The 12,367-nt window shown below is 39.3% G+C and overlaps 1 protein-coding gene across 2 annotated transcripts in view; it reads left to right on the top strand.

Annotated features, from left to right (window-relative positions):
• The first annotated feature begins 1,960 nt into the window (after positions 1 to 1,960).
• The window catches only part of adisspb (adipose secreted signaling protein b), a 32,658-nt gene continuing 22,251 nt past the window's right edge, over positions 1,961 to 12,367 (top strand). The window contains exons 1-2 of one of the 2 annotated variants that reach the window (XM_032544144.1): positions 1,961 to 2,049; positions 5,858 to 5,960. In XM_032544144.1, the coding sequence (XP_032400035.1) occupies positions 5,942 to 5,960 (19 nt within the window). In that variant the 5' untranslated portion in view covers positions 1,961 to 2,049; positions 5,858 to 5,941. Of the gene's footprint in view, positions 2,341 to 5,857; positions 5,961 to 12,367 lie in introns of both variants that reach the window. The other variant, XM_032544142.1, reaches the window with a different exon arrangement.

The raw sequence follows: 12,367 nt of genomic DNA, 5'->3' as shown, positions 1-12,367 counted from the left end.
CATTTGCCGGTCGTCAAAGTAGCATGCTGCCTGTATTCCACCGGCACATAGCTACGAGGTGGAAGCCGTAACGTTAGGCAGGCTTGCTGATCTCACAGTTAATATTACAGCTAGCCTGAGCTAAAATGACTATTGCTATTTTTTTACAATTGTGAAAATGTCTTGAAAGTTGTTGACGGGTCAAAAAGTAGCTATCTTGATTTAGAATTTCACTATCTCTAGTTTTATCTTGACGCGATCGCATCAAGTTACCTAGCTAGGCATTTACTAGCTAACTAGCTAGCTAAAGATCAAGTGCCATCGACCATGTGGCCTATAGCGACCTGAACATTCTTAGTTTTCACTAACATTACTGAATCTACCTCGATTAACTCTATATTTCCCTAAATGTTCTTTCATAGCACACTTTAAACACAATTTAACAATTTAAGTGGTCAAACTGAGTGCTAATTACTGTTAAAGCTATTAACGCCAAGTTCATGCTAATTGACGTTGATGTTTAGAGATAGCATCATTAACGTTAGCTATGTGCACTGCGTTTAGCTAGGTTAGCTTAACATATTTTACTCAACAGCTAGCTACGTCAATCAGTAATTACTCCTACATGTACATTAGTAAGTTTGTCCACCTAAACACTTACAGTATAATCTTTATTATCTGATGTTAAACATAGCTAGTCATTGTCTTACCGTGAAGAAGTGCTTAGCGTCAGCTAACGTTAGCTTAAATCTCAAACGTTGGCCTGATGGCCGTTGGTCGTCGGTGCTGGGCCTCCGGTTGCGCATTAAATAACTAAATTAAAGCGTTTTACAATGGCTTTTACGAGCCGAAAAGTTACCCGATATATACATTTAACCTTTGAGAATAATCAACAACGTTTTAAAAAGATTAACAAAATTGGAAAAAGTGCGACACATCGTGCTCAGAGATGCCACGCGCTCTATCGTCGCAGACAGGTTATTTATTTATTTTTTATCCGGGAGTTTAGAGAATAAGGGCCGGAAGTGTCGTAAATCTTATCCAAAATTATAAAGATTTACTGTTGTGTTTGCTATCGTTCCTTAACAAATGTGTGTATGTGTCTTGTTGTAGTTTTTTATTATTTCATAAATTTGGAATTTTTTAAGTTTTATTGTTGTAATAAAGACGTGAGCACACCTGTATTACCGTATTAAGCAGAAGATCCCGTTTTCCTAAGTTGACTTCAAAACAGGAATGCTATCCCTACAAATATTAGAGAATGCATTAGGCTACTTTTAGTAGTTAGCTAGTCAGTTTAAAACTGATGGTAAAAAATAGTCAGACAGACAGTCATGTTGTCCTGAAGTCTGATAATGCATCCATGTGTCAAGTATACAGATGGATTTATAAATATTTTGTGGAATTATAATTTGTATACAGTTATAAACCCCCCTCCCCTCTATAATCAAAACTGGCCATTGCAACCCAACCCAAAAAAAAATTATAATTTCCTTTACATATATAAAGCACCATAAGTTGATGCAGAAAAGGCACTAATTGTTGCAGACAAATAAACCAGAAAGCAAGAAAGTAAGTGTTTGACATTCAAAACTTCAGTTTTGCTCAAAAGTGAAGCTCTCATCCCACCCAGTGCTGAACCCAAAGTTACGCCTTTGTCTGACATACAAAGCCTCGCATAGTCAGGCACATGTCTGACTTGCTCTAACCTGTGAGTACACATACAAGTCACTGGGCCCATATACATACATTAATAACAATAAATATATATAATGATATTAATGCACTTACACAGAAATAGACATAATAGCGAAGAACAAGGACAACAAAGCGGAACGAATAAAGGTAAAGAATATGTAATATTATTTTTTAATAATTTTCTTTTGACAGAGAGAGAGCACAGAATTTTAATTCCACTCGTCCAATGCGCCCCAAGCACCACTAGGTGGCGCCATTCAACTACAACAAAGCACCGGCGGCTGGAGCGAGGGAGATGCCAACCTTCTGCATACAACCATCTTCATTTCTCAGCGAATCAGAGAGTAGAAAGAATCGGCTCAGGTGTCTCGGGTGAGCAGCTATTATATGTTTAATCATCATCTGTGGAAAAAAAAGGGGGTCGTGGTTGTAAGCAGCACGCGGGCAACCACGAACATACCACGTGATCAAATGCGGAAATTGCCCGAGCGAGAAAGTGTAGCCGGAGCAAAGCAAACGAGGGGGAGTGGAGGCTGTGGTGTCCGTGTGTGTTCGGAGCTGCTGGTGGTTACTAGCCGGACCAGACAACACGTCCGCACACAGACGCTCGGTTATCTGCACAGCTAGATGTACGAGTGAACAGCTGCCGTGAATACAAGTCAGGTAAGCTCGACGGTAAACAAACCAAAAGAAATGCGATAGTTCGTGTTAACGCGGCAACTTTTTAGCGGAAAAGATTAGTAACAGCCAACAAGGACGGACTCACCTATCGGGACAGCTCACTAGCTAGCATGTAGATATTCATGTTGCTGTGTAGTTTCACTATGTTAGTTACAGTAATTGTGTCCTGCTGCTGTACTAGTTTTTGCAAAAAAAATGTCGCTTTTTAGTGTGTATTTATACATTCACAGCCTTGTTATATTCATTATATGTTGCACTGCGTTATTGACTTTATGTATTCCACATGCACAATTAAGAGCGAAAAAGCACTGTAAATAAGACCCACTACCCAGCACAAGTGCAATATCTCTTTTACAGAATTGTATAGAATGACTGATACAATTTTGGCGATCCATTTTCTGTTGATTCCCTTTTCAAATAAAGGTCCCATGGCATGAAAATGTCACTTTATGAGTTTTTTTTAACATTAACTTTAACCACTAAGGTTTATATAAAAGCATCCAGAGAGCACCATGTCATGGGACCTTTTAAATACCTAATTGTTTTAGCGCTAGAATCACATATTATTGACTGGTGCAACGAAGAACAAACGCAGTGCTATGGACAGGGTAAACGTTGTAGGGAGATTGTGTTAACTTAAGTAAAAGTTATGTGTTTTTTTTTTTTTCATCACGCCCACCATATGCCTGTTTCTCATGGAGGAGAGCAAATCACTTTCCATTAAAAACAAGCATTAATTCAAAGCAGCAGACGGACTTGTTGCCGCTCTCTGTGGCATCTGCTATTTTAATTTGTCAACTGTGGCACAGAGCTGAGGGAGTGCTGTCAGCTTCATGATTCAGATAAGGTGGTCATGCATGTAAATAAGGTACAGCGCTCACATCCTTTGGAGGTTACTGCGGAAGGAACCAGTCTGTACAATGCATTGATTACCAAAGTATGAATATACAGCAACAACAGCTGTTACCAATAATTCATTACTTCTAACAACTCCTTTATATATAAATCGGTGCTCTTTAATGACACATTTGCTTTTTGGGTCACATCCGTCCTGGTTGACGTTGAAAATACATTCTGACCTGTACCCCACACTATGTTTGTGATCAAAGCTTGAAACACAACAGCCCTGTTGCACCACACAACACTATCTGATGTCACAGCTGCCTTTTACCGTGCAACCGTCAACAACTCTGTCTGACTGCCCTGTTCGGTTCCTTTTTAAGGATGTTGCTGTATCCCCAGTTTTCAGCAATATTACTTATAGCAAGGATGGCCATGACTACAAAAAAATCAGATCCAATTTGTAATAAAGAGGAATTATCCTTTAGCAAGTTGTATACAATGGCAGTGGTCAAATTAAATAGTGTATGTCATGTGACAACAATCACCTAAAGCATTTAAGTAAACACCTGTAAACTTGCGACGTTTTTGCAATGCTGTTTCCATCCAATCAGGCATACTTTACGTGTCACCCTGCTGCTCTCACAGCTGGAGACGTTTGAGTCTCATCAGTGGCTTTCTAATCATAGCGACCCATTTAGGCACCCAAAACAGCACTGATATTTCCTGCTGTTCAAAGCAGATCATTCAGTGATTCAAACCTATTCTCAGTGGATGTGACATTGTTCTGTCCCACAATGTGACATCATTCCCTCCCGTGTTGCAGCAAGAAAAGCAAAGACTCTGGCGCTGTGTCTTCGTCCCCAACCGTGGCACATGAAAAGAAGAACGTGCAAACCAGACGAATGCCTTTTATTGTCACTTTACACATGTACAATGAGAGACAAGGGAATCAAAATGTGTAAAAGGAACAATTAAATGGTTATACCACCATATACATGTTCTATACCTATGTATACCACCCACTTAAAGGAATCACAGGTATCAAGGTCAGACTTGGCACAGCTGATATTTTTCAACAAAACATTTCCAAGGCCATTGTTAAATCAGAGCGTCAGATTTTTTTTTATGTGTCCAGATTGCAATACTGATCAATGCTGCAAAAAAAAGTTTGTTTTTTGTGTTTATTCTCAAAAGGATTGTTTAACTTTTTTTTTTTTTTTAACCTTGCACTTCAAGTGTGGCAATTGTGGCTCGCTGTATGATTAACTAGGGGAATACGGATTCTCTATTATGTAAGATATTTAATTTGTCTTTTAAAAAAAAGAAAAGAAAATGTCACCGCTGACACTCACAATAAGGAACATAAAAATGCAGTATACGTTTACAGAAGGGCACTTGAATGCACCATAAAAGTCCAGTGTGAGACCACATGCTCTAGCAACAGTTGTTGGTTTAGCTAGCTACATAACACAGGGAGGAAAGACAACATGTTGTGACACGGTGACTTCAGGGTGTTTTAAAAAGTGCAGCAGCAGGCTACAGTTAATTTAACGTTGTCTTTAGGTAACGGTATGCTAAGCTACCCTGTGACTTCCGTGTGTTTTTTTTCTTTTTTGGACACATGGAAGTTGATCAGGGTGGAGAGAAAGAAAATACTAGGAGACTCGTCGATATTGCTTTTCATTTCGTTAATTAAAATTGAAAGCTCATGTTGGTGTATTTTCCTCATACGATCGAAATAGTGACACCCCTAGCACTAACTATTAGCAACATGTCAAACCTGGCAACATGTCCGTGCTGCCTGATTGGTTCAGGTGCCCTTCAAGATGATTTTAACAAAGCACCGTTACTAGTAGGCATTCATTTACAAATAATAGCATTATTGTCTTTCCCAACTTTGGTGGTAAAATGTCTTGTTTTCACTACTGCAAATAATACTGCTACAATTACTAGTGTTGCACCAACTACAGTTTTAACTTCTGATAACGTTAGGGAGGGTAATGAGTCATTTGTGGTCATTCAAAGCTTTCACCTGGTTTTTAATAATATGTAAAGTCACAGCTTTAGAAAACTTGTAGAACTGTACACGTGTTGGTTATTGTTGTAATAACCAACCAACTACCAGTAATGCCTGAATATAAGGCTGCTCTCTTGAGTATTATTGCAGCAGAAGATCACATAGACCTGCCACCTATCCCATTCATATGTACTGCCTTTTTATTTCCTGCCCATATTTCAATATTTATATTTGGCACCTCCCAGAGATGTGATGAATGTTTTCCATTTGTGTGAAGCCCACGAAGAGCCCCTTCAACCCTTAGCTAATCCTCTTAGACTGTTTTGTTGTTTCCATTAATTGAAGTCTCTGCTGGGAGTCTCTGATACTCTTGGATTGACTTGTACAGCACAGCTGTGCTCTCAGCTGAAATACAGGCTAACCAGGGGCCATGCATTTGGAAAGAATAACACATGCGTGCTGTTATTTCCCAGTTTTATTTCGCTCTCATGTTAAACCTTTACCTCCTCCTTATCTTTCAATGTTCTTCTGTTGATTTAATCATTGCCTATTGTTCTTTGTCTCTTTGTCTCTCCCACTCTCTTTATACTGCTAAATGATTCTCCCTCATTGTCTTCTCTGTCAAAACTTGTTTTGCAGGCGTGTTCTGTGGTCACACTGCTGAGATGACAAGGCTGTGACAGCGTGTGTCCAAGTGTGTTGGTCTGGACCAGTTCTTGTGAAATGGCTGCAGCTAAGAAGAGTGAGTTTTTACTATTGCTTTCATTGCATGTTGTAATAAATGTGATTTACACCAACTTTTTATATTTAAAGATATGTTTTCTAAGTCTTTCAGTAGTACAAAGTCCAGTCTAAAGCTTTGGAAATCCATTTTAAATTGTAGATATGGCTTTGAGGCAGACAGCACAAGCAGTAGTTAATATGTAAGGTGTTGTTTAAATCCATCCTGTGGCAACAGGCTGCACAATAAATTGCATAAGTTCATCTTAGAGGAAATGGTAGAGGTCCAAACTTGCCTAGTTTGGCAACAGAAAGAAAATCAGTCTACTGTTAATAAATGCTTTCATTAAAAAAAAATTGATTTGAATCCCTCCTGCAACTGTACAGAAACTAAATACACTCTAACTTCCGTTTCCCTTGGAATTTAAAGTTTCTTAGAAGGGGTCGGCTGTTGCAATTAAAAACAGGATGACATATTCTTCAGTATACCTGTAATTGATAGCCCCACATTAACCTTTTCACCGGTGAGACATCCTGGGGACATTGCAGGAAGGATAATCAATTAGATTATGCCATAATCGATTTGTTCTTTCAGTTGGGTTTCTTGGGAAAGGGGTGTGTTGATGCTGGCGACTCGGTGTCAGCAGCTTTGCAACAGTTTTTTGTGAAAGCAAGCAAAATTATTTCCTCAAAAGCAGGAAGGGCTAAAAAAAAAGACACCGGACGAGAACCTAGCTGAGAGCTGTAAATGACTCATCACAATTTTATCCCAACAATGAATATGCTTTATCTCTGACCCAGTGGAGTATAGGTATGTGGTGTTTTCAAGGACCACTTTGCAGGCCTTTGTTCTCTTTGATAAGGTCACTGAGTGAAGGGCGGTGCAAAGGGAGCTTCTCTATTGACTTCTTGCATATATTTTAACCACTTATGTCTGGGGTGGACTAAAATGTCGCAGGAAGAATGTTTGTTGCCCTTTTCTACAAGGAGAGCTTGGAATGTGTTGCCATCTTTAGGAGAATAAATGTATTTTATAAATGAAAGACACTTTTACTGGGTAGTTTTGGTCTTGTAATAGTCGAGGATCTTTGAAGAAGCAGTTTGCCATTCCAACTTTGTTCACACTAATGTAGTAATGCTAATTGTCTTTGTTTATAAGTTAAACAGTTCCACATTGCAGTAAGTGAGAGCAGGAAAAACAGCATTTTGTAAAACACTGATGTGTGGTTTTCAGATAATTACCAGGGGTCAGCGACCTCAGGCACACTTGCCACCTTTGGCACACAGTAGCTCAACTAAAGCACATTAGCAATAAGTGTGCAAGAGAATATTTTGGACATTTTCCAAATGCATGCCAGATGACCTCTTTACCAGCCATTGGAAGGAGCACAGCCTGTTATTTAAGGAAGTTTGATTTACTTTTTCCCCATCCACATTCCGCAAAGACACGCCCTACTCTGCCTCTGATAGGCTAGTACTTGTTGCCTTCTTCACAAAAATGCGACACAAAGGAAAGAATTCACACTGTCTGAGCGGGCCAGTGGTCAATGCTGATACGGCACACTGATTAACAAGAACGTTTTAAAATGGCACTTCATATTATAAAGGTTGTGACCCCTGTGTTAGACAGTAGATGAAACCAACCCTCTCCTAAACTTTCTTTGTAATCACTTATTTTGTATGTTAATATAGCTGACCATACTGTATGGGCCATATTTTAAGGTGTTAGGTTATTAATATCTTCTCCAGATGGAGAACCTTGCGATTTACAGTGGTAGGAGTGATGACTTGAGGTCATCTGCTTGGTGCCCTTGAGCAAGGCACCGTACCCCCCTGACCGCTCAGGGCGCTGGTTCAGCTGGCAGCCCACTCACACTGACATCTCTCCATGTATAGTGCATGTATAGGTCCTGAGCATGTGTGTGTATTTCAGGCCTGTGTGTGAGTACTAACAAAAAGTGTGTACACAGAGTGTAGTGCAGTAATTTCCCCATTGGGGACTAATAAACAAATTATCTTATCTAAACAGGAAGGGAACTTGGCCATAGTGCTTTTTTGAAATCACATGACAGAGCTGTTCAATTGCAGGTGATGGTGTTAGGGAGATGCTGATCAGCCTACAAATACTGCATTGATTGAAACCAAATGTGGTGCTTCTTTTGGTCCTAAACCTGCTGCTTTTCCCCCATTCAAATTGAAGATTTTTGTCTATTAGATGATATTTTGGTAAAAGAGGGTGTTCAGTGAAGAAGGCTGATAGGCTGAGCACTGTAATATCCAACAGAGGCAGACAGACAGATTAGTGGAAGGACAGAAGTAGATATAGATTAATCTGAAATAAGACAGTTCGGTGGGATTGCATGTGCGTACACATGTGCATGTTTGTTTGTGTTTGTGCACATTTATCTGTGTGGTTATGGGTCTGCTACTACTGAGAGGGTAAATGTGGATGTGTATCCCTGCTCTGGTGCTTTCTGAGATTATCCAACCCATCGAAAAAGGCCACAGATCTCAGGATTGTGATAATGAACCTGACAGAGGCTTGGCAAAGGGCTCTAAGGAGTTTGTATAGGTGCAAGTACATCAAATGCAAATATAAAGTAAAAAAAAAAGAGAAGTAAACATTAAAGCAATGCAGTAAAACGTGACAATGACAAATTGTAATATTGCAATATCAATGATTGATATTACAATATTGATTTTTGGATCTTCTAAACATATGTAAAATTACAAAAGTTACTCATTGTAACAATATTTATAGATTCATAAAAATATAGTACACAGTCAGACTTATGTGTCGCTGGACCACAGGTCGGTTGTGAATGAAAAATATTCATGCTATCCAACTCCGAACTCTGCTTGCACCGCCTTTTATAAAGTTGCGAGATAGCTCTCTGTGAGAAATAGGTGCGGGATGGGATTTGGTACCGTTTGTTTAGTTCATTCAGAAGCTTCTTGAAGCCTTTTTTTTCCACTGTGTGGATGGGCATCATATCTTTGGCCAAATAATACGTTATAGCATTGGCTATTTCGGTATGTTGTTTCGAGTTCTTGTCGTACTTTGTGCCACTAGCAACAACACTCGCTAGCGAGGCTTGTTTGGCTAGCTCTGGCGGATCAACTGCAACAGGTTTTTTTGGGGAATAGTATCATGCACTCATGATTCGTTCTGTTTTGTTGTCTCTATCTATTTCCTCATTTACACTGTCACTCTGTCAAAATATGCACGCACACCACGTGGTATTTTCCATAGGGTTGTCACGTAGTGGCACCGTGCACTGACAAGCACTGACATGTGTAAGTGGCACGGTAACTGGCCAATGAAACATGATCATTATAACGTTTCAAGCAGGCTCTAAATCAAACACAACTAAGCCACACAGCCAATGGACGGGACGCATCGCTTCACAAAATAAACAAACTATTGCATACTAATTGTGACACTTTCAATATAATATTGTGCAACGTGATATTGCCATAACAATATTAAGCTGATATATCTTGCATCCCTACTGTGAATCAGTCTTCTTGATAAGGCTGTACCGAGATGATTAATGAAATCGGGACAGGATAAGTAGAGCTGTAGTACTCACTGCAATATGCAACTCAATAAATGACAAAATTGAACAATGCTGCCAGCTACATCCATCACCATCATGGCTGGTCTGCAAAATAAGGCTGACTCTGTGTGGATCCACAGTAAGTTTTGAGGCATGTTTGACTGCAATGCTTGTTCTGTAAATACACATAACATCACATTTTTGCAGTGAGTTTTACATCCATGCCGCTAATGATTTTGCCTTAATAATTGTTGTCATATGTCTTTTAATAGATGTTCAGTTCTCACTTTAGAGAAAGTTCAGTTAGACTAATTTCAAATGAAAGCCCCCTCTCTTTCTAAACTCCAGAGTATAACAAACCCAACTCGAGCTGCTGATAAATTGGCTTATAGTTTAAAAGCCTGCCATTATTAAGCTTTATGTGTGAATCTAATTATAGTCATGGAGTTCTATTGTATGCACTTCTAGACTTCATACAAAAAGCCTCTTATAGTTCCCAGTCAGAAGTGAAGAGTTTTGTGCTTTTAGATGGGATATTTCTGGAGAGTAAGAGAACTGTAGTGTAACTTTTGTAATTAGAGCAGTGTCTTACGCACATACTTAACTTTGGTGGTGCCAGACTGTGGCAGGAAAGATACAATGTTGAGTTGTTGAAAAGATAAAAATGAATGTTACATTAAATTGAGCTGAAAGAATTGTGAAAAGGATATATATATATATATATATATATATATATATATATATATATAGAGTATATATATATATATCTGATACTGGTTCACAATTCTTAATATATACAATGGTCTGAAAAAGTTTTGCCCCCTTCCTCATTTCTGTTCCTTTGCATGTTTGTCAAACTTAAGTGTTGGAACATCAAACCAATTTAACAATAGTCAAGGACAACACAAGTAACACAAAATGCAATTTGGAATGAAGGTGTTTATATTAAAGGTGAAAAAAAATCAAACCATCATGGCCCTGTGTGAAAAAGTGATTGCCCCCCTTGTTAAAACAACTATAACTGTGGTTGTCCACACCTGAGTTCATTTCTCTAGCCACACCCAGGCCTGATTATTGCCACACCTGTTCACAATCAAGGCATCACTTAAATAGGAGCTGCTTGAACAGTAAGGTCCACCAGAAGATCCTTAAAGTACACATCATGCCGAGACCCAAAGAAATTCAGGAACAATTGAGAAAGAAAGTAATTGAGCACTATCAGTCTGGAAAGGGTATAAAGCCATTCCAAAGCTTTGGGAATCCAGCGAACCACAGTGAGAGCCATTATACACAAATGGCAAAGACATGGAACAGTGGTGAACCTTCCCAGGAGTGGCCGGCCGCCCAAAATACCCCAAGGCGCAGCGACAACTCATCCAAGAGGTCACAAAAGACCCCACAACAACGTCCAAAGAACTGCAGGCCTCACTTGCCCAGTTAAGGTCAGCGTTCATGCCTCCACCATCAGGAAAAGACTGGGCAAAAATGGCCTGCATGGCAGAGTTCCAAGGGAAAACCACTGGAGCAAAAGAACAATCAAAGCTCGTCTCAATTTCTCCACAACACTCTTGATGATCCCCAAGACTTTTGGGACAACATTCTGTGGACCGATGAGACAAAAGTGGAACTCTTTGGAAGGTGTGTGTCCAAGTATATCTGGCGTAGAAGGAACACTGCATTTCATAAAAAGAACATATACCAACAGTAAAATATGGTGGTGGTGTGTGATGGTCTGGGGCTGTTTTGCTGCTTCAGGACCTGGAAGACTTGCTGTGATAAAAGGAACTATGAATTCTGCTGTCTACCAAGAGATCCTGAAGGAGAATGTCGACCATCTGTCGGTACTCAAGCTGAAACGAACTTGGGTTCTGCAGCAGAAATGATCCTAAACACACAGCAAGTCCACCACGAATGGCTGAAGAAAAACAAAATGAAGACTTTGGAGTGGCCTAGCCAAAGCCTGACCTGATCCTATTGAGATGTTTGGTATGACTTAAAAAGGCCGTTCATGCTCGAAAACCCTCTAATGTAACTGAATTAGGACAATTTGCAAAGATGAGTGGGCCAAAATCCTCCAGGACGCTGTAAAAGCCTCATTGCACGTTATCGCAAACGCTTGGTTGCAGCTGTTGCTGCTAAGGGTGGCCAACCAGTTATTAGGTTTAGGGGGCAATCACTTTTTCACACAGGGCCATGATGGTGGATTTTTTTTTCACCTTTAATAATAAAACATTCATTTACAAATTGCATTTTGTGTTTACTTGTGTTGTCCTTGACTATTGTTTAAATTGGTTGGATGTTCCAAAACACTTAAGTGTGACAAACATGCAAAGGAACAGGAAATGAGGAAGGGGGCAAACACTTTTTCACACCACTGTATATATGATAAAAAAAAACATGTATACATTTGAGGAAAACATCTTTAAATTGTCCCAAAATGTTAACTGGTATGGTATACATCATGCATTGCTCTTAATGGTTAAATGTTGAATACTCAACCCCAAACACAAATAAATGGGTTTTAAATATACCTTCTTATCAGTGTCACTGTTGAAAAATTGTGGAAATCTTGATAATATTTTTGCTTTAATATATGAATTGAAGGCACGTTGTCAGAGAAAAAAGAAAACTCATTTTCACATAAAAACCTACCCTGGCTCTTGTTATCCTTTATCTGGATTTGGGAGAGACTTAGGATATTGCGTTTGTATCTTTAATCAAAACTTCCACTATGGGATATTGTTAATATTGTAAGGTGTTCTGCTTTATCTTTCCGAATCAAACAGCTTTACATATTAAATAACGTTTTAATATAACCCTCCCACCCCACCCCCACAAACGTGCGCGCGCACACACACACACACACACA

Source organism: Etheostoma spectabile, chromosome 19 (genome assembly GCF_008692095.1).
Source record: "Etheostoma spectabile isolate EspeVRDwgs_2016 chromosome 19, UIUC_Espe_1.0, whole genome shotgun sequence".
NCBI lineage: Eukaryota > Metazoa > Chordata > Actinopteri > Perciformes > Percidae > Etheostoma > Etheostoma spectabile.
The sequence above is the reverse complement of the archived record's forward strand: the minus strand, read 5'-3'. Positions and strand labels throughout refer to the sequence as shown.